At 37.3% G+C, this 20,378-nt stretch overlaps 1 protein-coding gene across 1 annotated transcript; it reads left to right on the top strand.

The window, feature by feature from the left end:
• LOC100890586 (cholinesterase 1) lies at window positions 1-19,163 on the top strand. Its single transcript, XM_030997965.1, has 9 exons — window positions 1-62; window positions 5,072-5,459; window positions 9,701-9,863; window positions 11,552-11,629; window positions 14,425-14,543; window positions 15,438-15,602; window positions 16,168-16,778; window positions 17,965-18,134; window positions 18,852-19,163. The coding sequence occupies exons 1-9, from the start codon at window positions 1-3 to the stop codon at window positions 18,986-18,988; spliced, it is 1,893 nt and encodes a 630-aa protein (XP_030853825.1). The 3' UTR covers window positions 18,989-19,163.
• The last annotated feature ends 1,215 nt before the right edge of the window (window positions 19,164-20,378 follow it).

Below are 20,378 nucleotides of genomic sequence, written 5' to 3' on the forward strand. Positions count from 1 at the left end.
ATGGTAGTTGATATTGATGGCAAAGTTACCATCAATGCTAAGTTGTATGCAACAGGGCTCAGGTTTGTAACGCGATCATAATACCACTTTCGGATTAATTAAAACAAATTGAATCCCCAATACATAACACTTTTCTTAGATTTATGAAAGGTATGGCATTGTGTTGAATGAAATCTGACGAAAATGAATAGACAGGTTTTAGAATTGATCGAACATTGACTAACTTGAAAGAAAAATGACTAAACTTAATGTAACATTTGCGCGAACACTGATTCCTAGGTCAAACATGAAATGCACAAAGGCGAATTTGAATGAAGAAAAATGTTTAAATATAATGGAAATCATATAGTAACAGAATGCAATATCCCATTTGGCGTGATAAATGGAATGATTGGATTTTTCTTTTCTTACCTCTTACCCGGTGACCGAACACTAAAGGCTAGGCGTCTGAACCACTCCGTTAACTCAAGGCTGACAAAGGAGTTGAAGGTATATATTGCTGTTTTACAGCTACACGCTGCGTTGTAGATCATGTTGTAGACAACATTTAAACAGTGAGGATTCTTGAGTTGTCATTGTCTGCTCTTCAATGCGATGTTCCTTGACGCCACTTTCGATCCCCCCGGACAAAAACGGTTGTGTTGTCTCTCTCGTCTTACCGCACAATGTCACATGTTACTGCAAGTATAGTATGCATCAAACGCGACCTACAGACACACGACCCCGGCGACAGCATCCTCCCACACACATCGCACACCTACACACACGCACCTACCTGACCGAACACTTACACACTCACGCACACACACACACATAGTCACATTTTTGTTGCTTTGATAGTCTATTATTGATATCATTATGTATGCATGATTATTACAAAAGATATGAAAGCAATCAAATTAATGTTACTCTTTACATATTGTTTCAGTTTCAGTTATATTCTCAATTCAATTATGACAAGTAAGCAATCACCGAAACCAATGTAAATTAAAACAATGCATTTAGCAAATTATTGAATTACAAAATTACAATTTGTTTGTAATATCCGTATGTTTTTTTACAGGGAAAAGCTGAAAATGGCTGGATGTACTGAAAATCAGGATTGAAGAATATAGGTCCCTCAAATAATGAAGATATAAAAAAAATAATGTAACATACATATAGATTATACAAATATGGAAATAAAATAAAAGGAAAATAAATAGATTATTCTGTAAGTGTGGAATGATGATATAATTATACAGCCATAATTTGACAATTGATAAAATCATATGCATACCATGAATTGGAGATGAACATGTAAAGACCGACAGAGACTTACAACGAAGAATGAAATTATAAGGCAGGACACAAACGTATAAAATACAAAGAAAGGCAAAAGAAACAAGAGCGTAGAGGAACAGGAAAGTACAAACGTTATACGTAGAGCTTTTGGGGAACATACCATCAAAGATTATTTACATACACTGTAAATATACACAGAAGAGATAAAGGTTTTGATCTTAAATATTTTAAGAACAGAGGATCCGTATACGTGAGAATTTAAATAATAGGAAGAGCTTTCTTTTGCAACAATAAAACTCTGTTCAGCAAAGTTTGGTGCATATTGCCCGAAACCAGAAGTTCATCCTATAACTCCCATATACTTATATCAGTTTGACTGTGTTAGATATACTGACATCAACATATTTTCTTTTTCATGTTCATTATCATCATCAACAACATCATGATCACCATCACCAGGTTTTTTGTATCATCCACCTCCCCCCATCAGCACATTTTTTTTTTGGCCCTCGAAAATTTGAAAATTTGCACCCCCCAAAAAGCTAAGAATCACGTTTTTTTTTTTCCTGGGTGGGGGGGCGGACCCCCTGGATCCGCGACTGGCTATCTCATCAACTCAGGTCTCAATCAATATAAGAAAAAGAGGATCATGTGGGACCAATGGTCACCGATTAGGCATTGTTTTCTATATGGAGGGAGCAAGTAGCTACAAGTAATACAGTGGGGCTTTAATGAATATTAATTGGTAGTGTGTTATCAGGTACATTTTGCTTAATGTCAGCATTTCTATTATTATTAAATTGTGTACATGTTCAAATTCGTTATGCTTTGTATATCATGTATCGCTGAAATGTAATTTGATTTGTAGGTTGCAAAAGAAAAATAAATTCAATTAATTTCAACTAAATCCTGTAGATAAGGTAATACCAATGAGCAATTCAGCCTAAATAAACGAGCTGGAGGAAAACGTGTTTTTAATCTATTTAATATACATTGGTGAATCTTTGTTACGAGAAATAGTTGTATAAATGTTGTCAAATGGAAAAAGGTTTTTATATTTGCTAAACGAACTTTGCTCCGGATTCCGCTCATCCAAATCGAATTGCAGAGGAAGACTTTATACTGTCAGCAATGAAACCATCATAGGACCCTGGAGAATTTAGCAAAATTACGTTGTCAGAAAGAGAGAGAGAGAGAGAGAGAGAGGGGAGTCTGAGTAAATCGATTAAACATCATTTAGATAAATAAAAGACACATAGGCCTAATCGTCCAAACTGGCCATGAATAATTCATATACAAGATTTGAAAAGGAAAAATATTATATTATATAACTATAATAAATGAAATATCGTTGGTGGCGCTCTCGGTATGATCAGAGAACTAGAAAAAGAGAGGAAAGCGGGACAATTTTATGCATCAAGAGGAGAGAAAGAAGCAAGGAACAAATACGGACATGACAAATTGGACAGGAACAGAAAGAGATCACGTGAAAAACAATGCAGCCGAAGTATAATATTAAAAATAATGTAACTGAACAGTAATATTTGACGATGGTGCTGTCAAGATTATGGAAGGTTATAATTATAAACTTCGGTTTGTATGCTGAATATCAAATAGTGCAATATTATGCTTTGAGTTTCTCCGCTCCTAGTTCTGGCATCCGTAGTAGACATTTTCCGGACTGGATAGATATAGGGTAGTCCCATATATATATATATATATATATATATATAAACATCTTTCTGTGTACAGTGCTTGTAACTTTACCAGGACTGGACCAAGTTTCTTATCATTTTGATGATTCCAGAACCTTGCAGTACACACCAATATTTATTATGCTAGATGACCAAGCTTTTCTGATCGATCCCACAACGTTCCTTTCACAATGCAATTGCATGACCAGCGTATCGAAAAGGAAGAAAAAAAAAAAAAATTCTCGAATGAACGTTTTTGCAAAGCACCTTATTCCTTATCTGGTTATTATAATTGTTATTCCTAATTTGCTGTTTAATCGTGGGCTTCACCAAAATTTGTCGAGAAATAATATGGAAACTAGGTATAAGCATGGTTGATTGCTGGATTGTACATTATTTATAGTCACGAATTTTATGCAAATAAGCATAGCCCTATGGTCGATCTTTGTAAGGCCAGAGTCCAAGGGCATGCCAAAATTTAATGTCAGAGATAAAGTCGATATGGGTATATATATATATATATATATACACTCGTCTAGGCACCGCGGATATGTATTTTGAAACAGAAATATAGATTTGTTGTGCTCCTGTCCTTTGGGCCTTTTCGGAGAAAATTCCAGGCCTCTGTGGTCTTCTGTGGGTGTTAACGTATATGTATACCATATTTCATTGCATTTTTGTTCATCGTGGGTTTTCTACACTAAACGAACATTTCCAGCCGAAATATATGCTCTGAATTGCATAAGCCTCTAAAACAAACAAAAGTCAGTCAGTGTCTTCTTTTTCAGCATCCAACTCTTGATCGAAATCCATTTTATTTTTAAAGGTGAACATCATTTCCCAGTTGGAGGCTTCTGTGTACCTAATTACTATGACCCCAAGCTACTCAACTGGTTGAGATTTTGTTGTCACCAGGATACTAATATCCTTTGGCAAGGTATTAATCTGCAATTGCTACTCTCCACCCAGGTGTTAAATGGGTACCCGGTAGGATGCGACCGTCATTGTTGGTCAAACAGTTTTTGAGCGTCAAGTTACGCCTGGCTGGAATGCTCCCCAGGGAGTGGAGATTGTGAGCACGGTGTGTGCAGGCAAGCATTGAATCAAATGGCCGGGGTAATAGTATTCTGTAAAGGGCTTAGAGACATCGTAGGTGAAATAAGCCCTATTTAAAGCGGATTATTATTATTATTATTATTATTATTATTATTATTACTACAACAAATCTAATTAATTTCACTAAATACATCAATGTTTTTGTTTATAAGGAAGATACAACTTTTGATCTTTAGAAGGACGTAGGAATTGTTGGAGGTGGCCTACAACCTGCCTGCAGCTGAAGACACGAACGTTCAAAGAGGATGCACGTTGAGATGTAACCATAGCATGAAAAAACGTTGATTAAAAAAAGATAAATTGTAATAGCCCTTGTCATCCATTCATTTCAGTAGTTTACCCGATTGTTTCATATTAGTTTCTGAAGCGAATGATAATAATACGGTCCCGTGACAGTGCAACATTGGCTTTTAGATCTTTTACTAAACACGCTAGAGTGTATGATAAAATGGAAAACCTGTACTTAAAAAAGCAGTATAACTAAGCATATGTTTTAAAAACCGATAGAAATTACAAAATGTATATAAAATAATCCTTTTTTAAGTTAATGACAGTTTAAAAGAAAAACAATTCAAAACCAATTGTCAAGTGTTTGTAATGAGAACTATTGTGTGGTAACAATCATGCTGAGACTTTAGAATTTAGACCCCAAGCCCCGTGTTCCGACGCCTACCTCGATCCTTGCTTATAATCTTATCAGCAGCTTCTTGACATTCCCATATTGCAGATAAGTATAACAAACTCTGAATTTTTGATGATAATGCAACCCTCTTGACAGCCAAATTAGAGAGATTATAGAATCAGGCTATGAAAAGAAGTCAGAAGCCTAGAAAGCACACGTCGTTAAATACCTTAATTTTCAAAGCAGTACTGTCTGATAGACCTATAGATTTCATTGGCTTTAAAACAAGTAAATCAGCGATGTATTCTTTTTACATTATACTTGTTACTTTATGTTTGTTGGGCTCCTGCACCAGAGCTGTTGAGGTGATAGGTAACCCAACTGTAGAGCTCACAGATGCCACTCTCACGGGCATCACGTTACGTTTTGATGATCCCGATTACACGGGTCTGAATAAAACCATAGATGCATACCTTGGGGTGCCCTTCGCAGAGCCTCCAGTGGGAGAGCGAAGATTCACCGACCCTGAACCCTTGGTTCTTCAGGGAGACTACAATGCTACAGAGGACAAGGCAGAGTGTCCACAGCTGAGTCCTTTCGATGACTGGACACCAATTACGCTACCTCCGCTACTGCCGATTCCTACCCTGTCGGGGCCGATCCCTACCCTGCCGGGGCCGATCCCGACTCGAACGATTAGTGAAGACTGCCTGTATCTTAGCATCTACACACCATCGCCAAAGGTAGGAGAGCAGGGAGTGAACCTTCGATTATTATTCGCTACAAATTATATTTAATAATGTATTTGTAACCCTGCCTCTTGTCGAAGGGAATATTCCATATATCTTTAATTTTCTTTAACTGAAATAAAGGATACTTTAGCTCTTTGCTCTATCACCCATCTCCCGTCTTCCTGACTCTACGAACACATTCCCATGATTTTGAGATTGTTCTATCATAACTCTTTGCGCCTAACATGTCTGAACCTTCCGTCGATCATTTTTACTTGATTTAAACAAATAAATCACCTTCTATTTGAAAAAAGACGAGGGTCCCTGCAAAAAAAGTTGATGTAAAGAATTCGGGTATATAATTTTCTAGTGATGCCACCCGATACAGTGATGTTTTTCGACATTGTTTAATTGTTCGATTTTACATTCCTTTATCCGATACCTATTCTCTACACCTAAACCAAAATATACCTGTGGTGACTGTGAGGGGATAAATAGAGAAGGGGGTGGGGGGGGGGGGGGTCGTGCATCTCGATAGCACCGCTTGCCGAATACCCAATTTAAAAGAGATTAATAAAGCATATCGAGTTTTCTTTCGTTACTTCAAAGGATTTCAGGGGCTATGCCTGCTTCATTTTGCGCTGGATACACCACTGAGTAGCATGTGATTCCTTGAATACCCTTTTTAACTACACAACTTTTCCAAATTGAAATTGTCAATGCAGGGATTTTTTACAATCTTCATAGAAAGTTTTGGTCTTTGAGTTCGCCTAGGTTTTCCAGTTGTGCTTAGTCATTAAATTATTTACTTATTTATTAATTCTCTACTCATGCATGGGATGGATTGCCCTTTTCAGCTATAAACCGTTGTTTCAAAGGGGGTTTAAGCCAAGATAAAACATACAATCAGAATAATCAATACATGTATTCACATAAGAGTAGACAAATGAACAACACAAATTATAATTTACACAATATAAAAACAGACCAAAAGTATAGTACAATATGTACAACAACAACAATAACATCAATGGGGGGATTTACAATAAGGAAAAGCATGTCCTTACAGGGTAAACACGGATAAGGGAGTAGAAAATAAACGACGTATAGGAAGAAAAGAAAAACCAAGGTGTATTTTTAGCTTAATAGGTTAAATATAGGTGTTAAATTTGTCTGCTAAGATTAAGAATGGTCAGGGTGATGGAGTTATTATTTATGTGACGCTTAAAGTGATATATTTATGGTTTTCTTTGAAGGCGTCACTGTGCGACACCCTCTAAAAATAAATTCTTCCAACGAATTATTGATTTTCCAACCGTTTTTTCATAACAATTAGACATAAAACTGGCTTTTTTAAAATCTTGAACATTCAAAATGTTTGGAATGGTATATATAGAGCCAATATCATTGCTTCATTTATATTCACCTAAAATTTGATTAAATCATAATAATGTTGTTGGGAGAATTCAGGAATCGATCAAATCAGTTTTTCCCAGTTTGTATTATTAATAATGGTCTGTTTTCACTCAAACTGTACATCAAGCATTGTGATCTCTACCTTAGCACCATTTTCTATCACCTGAACAATATTAACAAGTGCCTTTTAAGATACCATGTCCCTTTTGCAGCCAACAACAAATTCTGTAGAACTTTGCAGGAATTATGAATATTTCATGTATGTCCTATCTGTGAAATTTAAACATTAGCAGTGTCCTAATATTCACATTATGCAAGGAAACCCGTTAACTTGCTATACGTCACTGTCAGACACTATTGAGTGACTGACTGGATTTTTTTCTTCTTTGGTAACAGCATACATAAATTGAGCTGTAAAGGGTATTGAGCATTTGTCTACATCAATAACCACTTCTTGTAATGGCCAAAATTAAACTGAATAAATCTTTACGTATGGCCATTCGGTACAATAGTCTGAAAATCAGAATCAGACTATTACTTACTGACTTGGTAGCACTTAAGTCGATTCGACAACTAAAGGTCGTTATTTTCCCACTTAAAGACATTTTCAAGCCCCCATTTTTTTAGGGAAGTTCTAAATTAGTATTGTCTTTCAAATGCCGTTGAAATTTAACTTTTTCATTTTTTGGCCTGCAAATGGGACATAATACCTTTTAAGGCTTCAATGATACAATGGTGAAATTAGGGCAATACAGCTAATTCCAAATCTCGGCCCCTTGATAGGAGAGGGATCTCTTCCCATAATTGTCTACGGTTGAATGAGACTTTATTTATGCGGACCAGACATTGTACAATATATGATTCATGAAATACAAAGATACTGCTATACGGTGGACAAATGTTATGAACAGAGCGATACAGAGTTGATAATTGTTTGGACCATCGTATATATAAGCGATCTATGTTCAAGGTATCACATTATTGTTTGAAGGATACATATAATCAACATTCATAACAATACGAAGTGATCTATTTTGTAATGCTTACAATTGACTTACAAGTGAGTCTTTAAAGATAAAGTTGAGTTCTAGTCATGGGATTGCATTGTGAAAGAAACGGTGTGAAATCGATCAGAAAAGGTTGATCATCTAGCATGTAAGTATAGGTGTGTACTGCAAGGTTCTGGAATCATCAAAATGATAAGAACTTTGGCCCAGTCTTGGTAAAGTTACACGCACTGTAAACAGAAAGATATATATGGGGCTTCACGAACACGCAACATAAAAATCCGTCCTGATTTTTATGTTGTTACATGCCATATTTAGAATATGAAAGCATTTGAAGAGCCATGCTTTTCAGGGAACATTTTTATCTGATGTTCTTCCACACTTGCAAAATAACAGTGATAACGATCACAAATTTCACCTCTTCTCAGAACTCAAACTTCTCGTTAAAGCATTTGCCCAGACTGCGCTACAATAATCAAAATGGCATTGGAAAAATGATGTAAAAGAAGTCATAAGAGTATACTGATTAATGTATGGATGCGATCTTTTCTCGAGATAATATTATAAATTTAATTACTTTTTTCTTTACGTGATCTACTTGAATTTTTCACAATATATTTGATCGATGACAACACCTAGATATTTACATGACTGGACCCGTTTTATTTCGTTATTATCAATATAAATATGACAATCATCAATAATATCGTGTAATCTATTCAAACGCTGCTGAGTGCAGATAAGCATTATTATACATTTGTTTGGGTTAACCATTAGTTTAGTATCTTTTAACAAGCATGATAATCTTGAGAGTCTTCATTTTAACTATGCCTCCACAAGGCCATTTGGCCTTATTTTTTCGTTCCCTATTTTCATTTTCTTATATATTGCAAATGCTTATAATTGTATATACCTTTGTATTGTTTTTATTGAAAATGGAAATGAATAAAATGAATTGAATTGAATTGAATTGAATTTGCTACAAACTTCTACTGGGTCTTTTGATGACGTAAATATCGTATTCAGACACCTACTCCCTGGACAACCATCCCCGGATAACCACCCTCTAGGTCCTAGAAGGTGGTTGCCCTAGGCCTACGGGGTAGTTGTCTGGGATAGTTATCCAGGGGTAGTTGTCTTAGAGGGTGGTTGTCATGGGGGTAGTTGACTGGGGGTAGTTTTCCGGGGGTAGTTGTCCTAGAGGGTGGTCATCCTAGGTGGTAGTTTCCGGGGGGGGGGGATAGTTGTCCTGGAGGGTGGTTTTCCTAGAGGGTGGTTATCCGGAGAGTGGTTGTCCAGCGGGTATAGGTGTCCTAGAACCCGCAAATATACGTGTCGTTGGCATTGCTGTACATGAGTGCCCTTTATCGGGTGGTTAGAGGGTGGTCATCCGGAGGGTAGTTGTACAGTTGTCCAGGGTAGGTGTCCTAGAACCCGTAAATATACGTGTCGTCGACATTGCTGAACATGAGTGTAAATTATCGGACATATCATTAACAGATATTGAGAATAATAGACTACATTTCTGTGTTTGAAAATTTGAGTTTAGCCCCACGGCTCTCACTCCTTTTTTGTCTCTGCCTCATCTTTTTTTCCCTCTCTCTCTCTCTCTCTTTCTCTTTCTATCCACTGTACTCTGATTTTCAGAATAATTTTGTTTTCTCCTAATATATTTTCTTTTTATTCTCACCACATGCTATTCCCGTTCGTGGTCCACCAAAACCCCATACATCGCCCATCCAACTGAGCCGTCTCTTCCCTCTCTCTCTCTCTCTCTCTCCCTCTCTCTCTCTCTCTGTATCGGTATCTGCACCCTTTCCACAAATACAGCCCTCCAGCTTTGTTCCCGTCATGGTCTGGATACACGGAGGAGGTTATGCGATTGGAGGAGGCTCTGAGATCATCTATGATCCGATACCTATCGTGGCCTATGCCGACATCATCGTCGTCAACGTGAATTATCGACTAGGAGTGTTTGGTTTCTTCACCACTGGTAATGAAAGATAATTAATGATTACCTTGGATGGTTTAATTCAAACTAATGTTGTAATAGGAGGAATGCAAATGTCAAGGTATATCAGGGTTTCTGTCGTTCAATTAGGCGGCTACCTTGAAGGTTCCGGGCCTTGTTACATTAAACTTACCACTGATGGTTACTTTGCCGTCAATATTATCTCCATACCAACATCACTCCGCCAACAGCCAATAAAATCAAGGTTTCCAATGGGAGTTACCATTAATGGCAAAGTTACGATCAATGCTCATTTTTTGTTTATGTAACGGGGCTCTGAAATGCTATAGAACTTCAGAGCGCCAACGGCTCCGCCACCTGGACCCCGGTAGAGGCTCTGCCCCTCGACCCTACCCGGAAGATATAGTTTAGAGTTTCTATCGCTCAAGATGACAGCGGTCTTGAAGGTTCTAAATTGCTAAAAATCAAGAGTGTCCGGGGGCTCTTCCCCTGGAACTACCCAGAAAGGCTCACACTTACGCGCTCACTAACGCTAGACAAACAACTATGCTCGATTTCCTTTGTTAATGAAATATGGACATAAGCAGATACATTTCAGTCGTTATTTCTGAATGCAATGTCCTTTGTTAAACTTTAAGATAAGTAGAGATGACAAAACAGAATATCGAATTATACAGTTTGTTTTGCATTGTTAAAACAAATGGATAGAAATAACGACAAAATAAACAATGCAGTTAGAACAGCAGATTAAAAAAAAAAACTCTTGGTTTTCCTTACTCTCATTGGAATACAGTGACAAAAAAACTGAAAGTTTGTTGACTTATAAATAAAGGATGAAAAGAAAACGGCTGCTTTCGTAGTTATCGTGTTTGTAGTTGGATAAAAAGTCCAAACTCGACATGATGTAAAGTTCAAATATCCGACCGATCAAGTTTGAGATATCAATATACAAAAGAAAATGCCTCTTGACAAAAAGCTATAAATGGATTCGTTCACAATATCCATCATGATCGTCTAAATTGATTTCATCAATGATGAAATTAAGAAAAATTATTAGAGATAAGAAGCTGTAGAATTTTTGTGCAAATAAGGAGTCACCTAGGAAAACACCCCGCCGCCCCTAATTTAAGATAAAGAGATTAGAGATATCTATTCTGCCCCACTTCCAGGGTATTGTGGAGTTTTTTCAGGATACGGCCCCCCTACATTCTCACAATTCTGGATCCGCCGGCCCCTGTGGTGTGTTTTCTTATTTCATGTTTTGATGATTTATGTCAGGTTGTTTAAAGTTGTTTAAAGTTTACCAAGTTGGTTTAAATAATAGCAGAAAATGAGAGAAACAAAAAGTCAAAGGTTGGGCGATATTCGCTTAAAACTAGGAAAGTTTTGAATTTTTGAAGTTGTCATCCTTGAAACACGAATTGGCATCTCTGTTCGGAATCCTGCAAGATCCTCTCCAATTTGCTCTTATGTGTAAAACGAAAATGTGCATTGTGCCATTTAATTTGTGGTTTATAATATTATATCATATATTATAAAAAAATGTAGAAACATTACCAAAAAAATCGTTAGATTTTAATTCATATGTAATGCAACACAACCGTCAACCTCACTTTATATGTTATTCCGTTTCTACTTTAAAAGGATATCAAAACCGTATCTCTTCTTTAAATTAATTTTAACTGGTGTTACGCTAATGTGTTTAACAGGAGACGATGTTGCAACAGGCAATTATGGCATGATGGATCAAGTTCTCGCTCTCCAGTGGATTCAGGATAACATTGAAGGTATTTGTTGGAGTGACTTTCGAACTTTTTAGCCATGTGGAGTGACTTGTCCTTTTAAAAATAAACATTTGTCAAACCAAGGAGTGAACTTCAAGATAACATATTAGCATGATATAATTTTCAGAAGAGGAGTGACTTTCCCCTTTAAATAATGTTTGTACGTGGTCAATTATTCCTTTCTATTGAATGTCTTTTCGTTCCAATAACTTTACATAGTAGTTTAACATTTCATAAGACCATTTGTTTTGGTTACAACGTATTATCTACTTATATTCTAATTCCCATGCAGTACAATATTTCTTTCTTCCCACCAAATAATTCTTTTTCTTAATTTTCTTGTTTTTGTTTATTATGTGACAAACAAAAATCGTGACCGTTCAATATAACATCTTTACACCTAAATACCAGTCAGCTATCCGGAGATAGGCAACTGACTCTGAATCATGGACATTATTATAACTGATAAACCTGTTGTACCTTTACGTTGTTCGTAGATATTACATTGCTACTCTTGTTTATTAGCCAAATAGTGTTGGTGGAATCAAAATTTGGGCATATACATCTATACATCATATTTTATCCATGAGCTCTCAAAAATAATTTGGAATCTCAACCGAATAGAAAGATTAGAATAGTTTCTATTTGTGGTGAGCAAATATAGATGAGGCTTATTATCGATAACGTATCACATTTGTTATCACTGTACAACAAATTGTCTGTTAATTAGTCATTGACTTAATTCTTTGGATTATACATTTATGTACAATAGTCCTTCAGATAAGAGGGAGGAGCACGATAGCGGGGTAGATTTGGTCGTGCTACCCTTGGAAGAGGTTGTACATTCCAGTTTTGAGCGGGGTTTGCTACATGTGCAATAATGATATATCGTAATCATCTTTCTCGGTGATATCGTGAACCACATGCTGCCCTATCAGCAATTTGAAATGTGAGGAGTTTCGCGTAATTTCGAGTTGCGACGATTTGTGAATATCATATAATTTCCCATGAAAGGATGAAACAAAAAGCATTGTCATTATTGTGGTGTTCCCAAAATGTTGACGTGCTTCTTAGACAAAGATACTAATTTTCTGCCTAAGTAAACGAATGGTTATTTAGTCAACACATTCTGAATAGACATGAGTACAAAGAATGGCAAGATTTGGTAAAATACCGAAATAATGAAATGCTGGCACAACTGACCGAACCAGTGACCTCCTCATTCCGCTGGGAATCATATATATATATATATATATATTTTTTTTTTTTTTTTTTTTTTGGGGGGGGGGGGGGAAGGTTGCATTTTGTTTTCACGCATGACTGCCTCCCGAATAATTTTCACCTGTTTAACTAGTGTAAAATTCAACGCTGATGTCTACTCTTCAGTTTGTTACCAAAGTGTTGCAGATAATAAATCAAATGTAGGTGATCGTGAAAATCAGTTCTGATTACAGATGTACCTTAAAGAAGAAAAATCCCTTGAACAAAAATATGGTCCGCAACCACTCAGACGTATTTAGACGAAATAAAGACCCTAAAGCACAATCACATTTACAAAGTCTCCCGTTCATCCAAATAATAATAATAATAATAATAATCTTTTAAAGTCCACTCCAAATTTGATAAAGTTAAACCGAAAATGAAAATTCTTTTTGCCCAATTGATCGTGAGCCCGGCAGCCACTGAGCAGCGCCAGATCGACGTTGCTCTATCCCTTTTTGTTGAATTGAATGCCAAACAAGGTAGCAGCAACTCCCGTCTGTTAACGTCTTTTAGTATGACACGGCCGGGGTTCGAACCCACGACCACCCGATTGTGAGGCGGACGCTCTAGTGACTGAGCCAACACACCGATTTAGTACGACTACATACCACATAAAAAATGATACCAAATGATTTGGGATAAAACACTCTTTCATAAGATGTATACTAATATAACTGTTCTTAAATGATTTTTAAAATAACTGGCAATTTTCTAGGTGTAAACTTATTTTTGACTCCAACGTATATTTGAAGTATCAAGGGCAATTGTAATACCCTATTGTAAATCCAATAGATCTCGACACAATCGTATTACGTAATACGTTATTGTAACCTTCGCATATTCCAATAGAATGACGCACTAGCTTATTGAAATTGCCTCGGGGTGAATTTTCCAAAGTGGTTGTGATTGTGTTCTAATAAATAAATCTTTATGAAAAAAAATAAGCTGTGGCTTCTCTTACTTGATAAATAAGAAGATATATTTGATACGTACTGTTCGAGCCAGGTTTTAGGAGCTAATTCTACCTCAATACTTTTGCAAGACATGAACGATGAAAGTGAAACCATACATGATGTCGGCTTGAGATATAGTTCAGGCCTAATTTCTACGCGACGACTTACACTTTGCTTTGTACTACAGGGGGGGGGGGGGGGGGTGTTTCACAAAGATCCTAAGTTGAACTTATCTCTAAGTTTGACTTAACAATTATGGAAAGCCATTAGCATCTTTAAAATTATTTTGTAGAAGTTATTTAAAAGGCATAAAAATGTTAATTCAAATCATTCATATTTTCTATTATCATGGGAGATTTCACGTTCTTGATGTGGAATTGATGAAAAGTCTAAAATACTTGAATTTTTGCTTTTGAATATATTTCATTATAAGGCTACAAATGGCTCTCCATAATATTTAAGTCCAACTTAGAATCTTTGTGAAACACCCCCACCACCTCAACCTCTGGCTTTTCGTGCACCTGGCCTAAAGTTAGTTCATTCGCGCAATTCTGTCATAGTGCGTTTTATTCTTCATTTTAGAATTTGGCGGTGACCCGAACCAAGTGACAATCGCAGGGGAGAGTGCTGGTGGAGGGAGTGTAAGCCTTCACATGTTGTCTCCACTGTCTGAGGGTCTCTTCCAGCAAACTATCATGCAGGTAATAGCGAAAAGTCTTCACCATGGGAAGCATGATAATGGTATATTTATTGGTCTTCTCTCAAAGAAAAACGTTGGAGTCTACCGAGATTATGATAACATACAACGGTCATTATAAGTATAGACGATCCAAAGAAAACATGCAACTAGGAATATAGCTAATTAAAGCAGTAGCATTAATAATAGTTGACCTAGTAGAGTACAAGCAGCAGTAGGGCCTCATACAAGCAGCAGCAGAAGTAGTTATAAGTTGTAGTAACATTATTTAGAAGTAGCAGTACAGCGCATGAATTAAAGATATCAAGCAATAGTTTTTTTTTCTTTCTTTCGCGCCGACCGATAACTCGCTCAGTGGGGAGAGGGGAAGATAGTGAGAGAACTATTGTTTTCGCCCTGCAAATGTGAAAATTGCGCCGACCGATATTTCGCTCAGTGGGGGGGGGGGGGGGGGGGGGGGGGGGGGGGGGGGGGGGGGGGGGTAAGGAGGTTTGACCCCCAAAACACCCCCCCCCCCCCGCCCCTGCGTACGCGCCTGGCTACTGAAATTGCCTTATGTTGATTTTTTTCGAAAGCCGCAGTAGTGTTAGTAGAAGTAGTAGTAGTAGTAGTAGTAGTAGTAGTAGAATAGTAGTTGTAGTAGTAGTAGTAGTTGTAGTAGTAGTAGTAGTAGTGAAAGTCGTAATAACTACGTAGTAGCAGCAGCTAGCATGCAGTAGCGGCGGCAGCAGCAGAACAAGTAGTACAGCTGAGTGTATTAATAGTAGAAGATAGAGTTCGGATTCATGGAGACGTAGCGTGACCCCAAACTAGTAAGGTAAAATGAAAATGAAATTTTAGCCGGCGGATGAATCCTAGTCTAGGTTTCAAACTTCTGTTCTCTATTAACATTCTGCAGAGCGGTAATGCTGTATGTCCCTGGGCTTGGACTACAATGGAGCGAGCCACGGAGGGACATCGCCAGTTGGCCGAAGCAGCCGAGTGTCCTACCGATGACAGTAACGCCATGTTATCCTGCATGCGTGATGTTGATGAGGCCACACTTACTAGGCTTGCAATGCTGGTAAGTCATCGAATTCCTCTCCTCCGTTCACTTAGTATTTATTTGTGCTTCTCTCACTTTTCTCTCTCTCTCTCTTTAACCGCCTCATGCAAAGAGTTTCGACAAATCAACCTAAAGCGACCACACTGGCACATAACAAGTCCCCACATGATCTCCATTGGATATACAATAAGTAAATTCCTCTTGAATTAATATTTAGAAAGTCTATGCGATCGCGTTCTTCTCCTTTTCTCACCCATATTCACCCTCACTACAATGTAGCCTAAAGCTACATCTTTTAGATTTTAATCAACATCAACACTTGGCAATGACATTTACAAACATACAATTATTATGACATATATTATGTAACACGTAAATTGCATTCATGTATTTAAAATAAAATTAACGTTTAAAGAATAGGCCTATAGGGCAATGGACGAAGCCAATGAACGAAGCCATCATGTTTCTTTCTTTCTTTTGTTTTGTTGTTTCTTTTTTTGTCTGTTCTAAAGGCCTGATTAAATCACCCGTCCTTTCTTCAGACGCTTACATTTATACTAGTCTTTAATATTTTCAATGTCAGGAAGGTAATGGCGCTATCTCCGCTCCTGCTGTTGATGGACATTTCCTACCTGAAGATCCTGTCGAAATGGTCAAACGCCGACAGTTCAAGGTGCTGCCAAGCCTGCTCGGGAGCAACGAAGACGAAGCCGCCATCAATTTCGCGTTCTTTGATCTTCCCAGCTCCTTGTTCGAACCTCCCATCGTTAACATCTCCCTCTTCAGATCCATTCTCCCAAGACTCCTATACAGTGCCGAAGCATCCGTCGAGATAGCCGCAGTTGAACAGCATTACATTAATTGGCGAATTGCAGACAACGCCTCGGCCAATCAGGTGGATGGCCTGATACGACTTTCAACCGATCAGACTTTCGCTTGTCCTACAGAATACTACGCACGTGCACTGGAGGCAGCCGGAGCGGAAGTGTACCGGTACGAGATGACGCATGACCCTTCTTGGTCTGTTTACGCGGGAGTTCCGCAATGGACCGGGGCTTCCCATGCAGAGGATCTGCAGTATGTTTTTGCGTGGGGATTGAACCCGCCCTTGAATCGGGTGGTCGGGCAGTCTGATGAGGAGAAGTTCATGTCCATTGAATTCATGCGATACTGGACGAACTTTGTGAAATCTGGGTAAGATATAAAACGAGTACATGATCTGTTACTGTAACGAAACACCATTTCCAACTCAGTCAAAGAGTAGGCCTACCTCAAGATTTTGCAAAAGAGAGGTAACTATTCCTCAAAAGTGCTGACAAGCAACAACAAAGTATACAAAAAAGGAGGGAATGGAATCGACCCCTTTTCAGAATTCATGTCAGTTGGAAGTTTTCCAGCCGATCGGCTGGAATACTTCCAACTGACATGAATTTGAAGATCCGCAAACTGACCACCACATTTGATAATGATTTTTTTTCTTTTTTCGCTGGTAGAAAGATTTTGGATGAAATAATAAACAATTTAATTTGACATCTCCATTAGATTAGATCTGTCGACGAAATTAATCACAACAAACCTTCGTCCTATTCGACACTTTCTTAATTTTAGTATTCTTAACAACTTTAGACTCGATACTAGTATTTCAAATAGGCCTAATTTTTAGACTCGATACTAGTATTTCAAATAGGTCTAATTTAAAAAATCAAATAATATTAAGCAAATAATTACCGTTGGTGAAGGTGATGGGACAAACTATCACTTCCGAGGCGATCTGGGTGTAGCTATCTTTCCGAAGCGAAGCTGAGGAAAGATAGCGTATACATTCAGATCGACGAGGAAGTGACAGTTTGACATCGCCTGAAACCAAAAGGTTATTATTTGCTTTATATTCCACATCTAAAACAATTTAAATACAAAAAGAAAAGGACGTGTATGCATCTACATAAAAGACACCTAGGCCCAAATTTACACAAAAAAAGTTTAAGTTTAACCCAACCACTTGAGGGTACGGTGCGCGCATGTGTTTTCTTGAATTGCGCTGATTGGTAATGCGCGCTTAATTACGCCTGTTTTAGTGCGCTTTTGGATAATCTTCAGTGAAAGAGCGTTTCCCTGTGAAGATAGTACCTCTATTTTCAGTGAAAGTGCGTTGCACTGTGTAGATAGTAGTACTATCTACACAGTGTAACGAACTTTTTGCTTCTCCCATCAACAATGGGCGAACTATCTTTCATCACGTGATTTACTTTTGACCAATAGTAGAGCAAGATTCTTAGTATGTGGAATATAATACATAATATATCGAGGTAAAATCATTATATTTTTGTTGGACACTCACTCCGTGTTTAACTAAGTATACTGTTCATACTTTTGAATGTAGAAATCCGAACGAACCAATAATGACAGATGAGTACCCAGAATGGCCAAGATATACCATGCCCGAACAGGAATACAAACAATTATCTCTAAATATGACCAATGATCGGGCGATGAGGGCGGCATCGTGTTCTTTCTGGCTGAACTACATGACGGGATTGCACCTTCAGACAGGTAATTAAAGGGAGTGTGTCATGACGAGACTACGTGTCTTTCCCGTGGGCCTACTGAGCGGGGCCAATCGGGTATAATACGACTACGGACGATGCAACCGCAGCATTCACGTGCGTGCAACATACGCGAAACCGAAGCGCGAGGAGAACTTCGGTCTGTTTCGCGAACGCTAGCGCGCTGACCCGGTTAATCAAGCCCATTCGTTTACGTGTAGTTGTCCAAAAGAAAACGTAGATGGCGTTAACCAGTATTTCCCATGATACTCTCCCTTTAAGAACTCCACTCGGAAAAATGTGATTAGTCCTTTCAAAGGCTTCCGTGTAAACTCCTGTATAAACGATTATCACAAAGTTATAATTTACTGATGACATGTATTTGTACCTTTGTTTGATTGTTTATTTGGGTATAAAATAATCTTCCATGGGATTTGGCTCCACAAACAATCTACCTGTTTCTTTTTGGAGAAAAAAGTGTTAGCATTCTGATATGTACATACGATACTCGGTTAGAGGTACCAATTTTCAGTCATATCTCTTGATGAAGAAATGTCGCCTCTGATAGAGTGTAGTCATTACAGGTTATTTGATAAATAATTCTATTTTCCATCCAGTGGGGTTGTTTCCTTATTAAGACTAATTAATTTATTCCGATATATTCTGGAACAAGATGATTCTGTAGCCCCATGTAAGTTATTTCGTTTGCCTTTTGTTCTCACAGCTCCAGTTGAGGAAGTATACGAAGACTGGGTGAAGAATTATGAGCTTTGGCGGGATACAGACATGCCTAGCTGGACCGAAGAATTCGAGAAGTATCAAGATGAAAACACCTGCCCTACTGCTTCACCTTCTCCTTAATCTCCTTATTGTCTACAATCAGAATTGAAATTTATCAAATTAGAATAAGCCTTTGAAAATCACAGATACTGAAGTCCTATGTCATTTGACTCTGATCAATATTGATCATGATGCTTTGTCGACTTTAGTAGGCATGATCAATTTTTTTTTGTATTATAACAGCAATAATGATAATAATAATAATAATAAAAATAACTATAATGATAATATTTATAATGATAATGATGATATTGATAATAATAATGATAGTAATAATAATTACGATGATAATAATAATAATAATAATTATAGCTTTTTTAAAGTGCTATATCAAATTTAAATTGATTATACTTTCATCTCTGAATAACAAGCGTGCTTCACACACGTACTTACACACACACACACACACACACACACACACACACACACACCAATGCCGTCCCTCCACCTCACTGATTGGTAAGATGAATATGATGTAATTTAATCTTATAATCATTGAAGATAACCAATCGATATGGGAAGACAGCAATACAACCACGATCCGAAAACATGTTTAAATAATCTTTCCCACCAGGAGTCGATTAGACCCTATTTTCGAATGGATGCCTAATTACACTATAGTCCCAAATGTTGGTTTTGTTATGCACACCATGTACAAATATTTAAAGGGCTACATAAAACATCTCACCCACAGTGAATTTAACCCTTTCTTCAATTAGAAGCTTGTAGCCCTTTTCAAAAGAAAAGTTGGATTTATTCTTTAGCTTGGTCAGAAAGATATTACAACTCTTTAAAGATTATCCAAATAATATTCTGTTTAACCGTTAAAAGATGTGTTAATAAATCTGAAGAAAAGAATAGATTTTCTGGCCCGGACCGATATCCTGAGCATTCTTTGTATTTTAACAGCATTCGTTTTTTTTTTTAGAGTTATTCATTATCGAGATAACAAATGGTTTTCTAGATGCAGAAATTAAAACATTTGCATCAAACTCTGGCGACGCTTGGTACATACATTCTTAAAACGGCGACGTGATATGCCAGAAAGATACAATGCACTGTCAATTATGGTAGCTAGCGTATAAGTGAGCTCTATAAAAGGTGTTGATTGGGGTCGTTAATTTTTTTGGTGTGATTAAACATATTTTGGGTGGCAATGGTATTCCTACAAGCAATACAACACGAACAACATTATTTTGTAAATTTATAATTAGGAAATTCCGAACGAAACAGGATATGAACCCTATATGTTTTAATTTGTCTGGTCATATCGAATTAATACCATAATTTAAAGATACCATTTATAACAAACTTTAAAAAAACATAAAATGTCATACTAACATGACTGTTTGCTAAAGTACACGTGATACACATCAAACCGTTCTGCACAAACTAATTCAACACTGAACAT

This window comes from Strongylocentrotus purpuratus, unplaced genomic scaffold, assembly GCF_000002235.5.
Source record: "Strongylocentrotus purpuratus isolate Spur 01 unplaced genomic scaffold, Spur_5.0 spur5_scaffold_4, whole genome shotgun sequence".
Classification (NCBI taxonomy): Eukaryota; Metazoa; Echinodermata; class Echinoidea; order Camarodonta; family Strongylocentrotidae; genus Strongylocentrotus; species Strongylocentrotus purpuratus.

Coding starts and splice junctions, on each gene's coding strand:
- LOC100890586 (XM_030997965.1), top strand. CDS start 1: ATGGTAGTTGATATTGATGGCAAAGTTACCATCAATGCTAAGTTGTAT. Junction 5,460..9,700: donor TCTACACACCATCGCCAAAG/GTAGGAGAGCAG, acceptor CCACAAATACAG/CCCTCCAGCTTTGTTCCCGT. Junction 9,864..11,551: donor GTTTGGTTTCTTCACCACTG/GTAATGAAAGAT, acceptor TGTGTTTAACAG/GAGACGATGTTGCAACAGGC.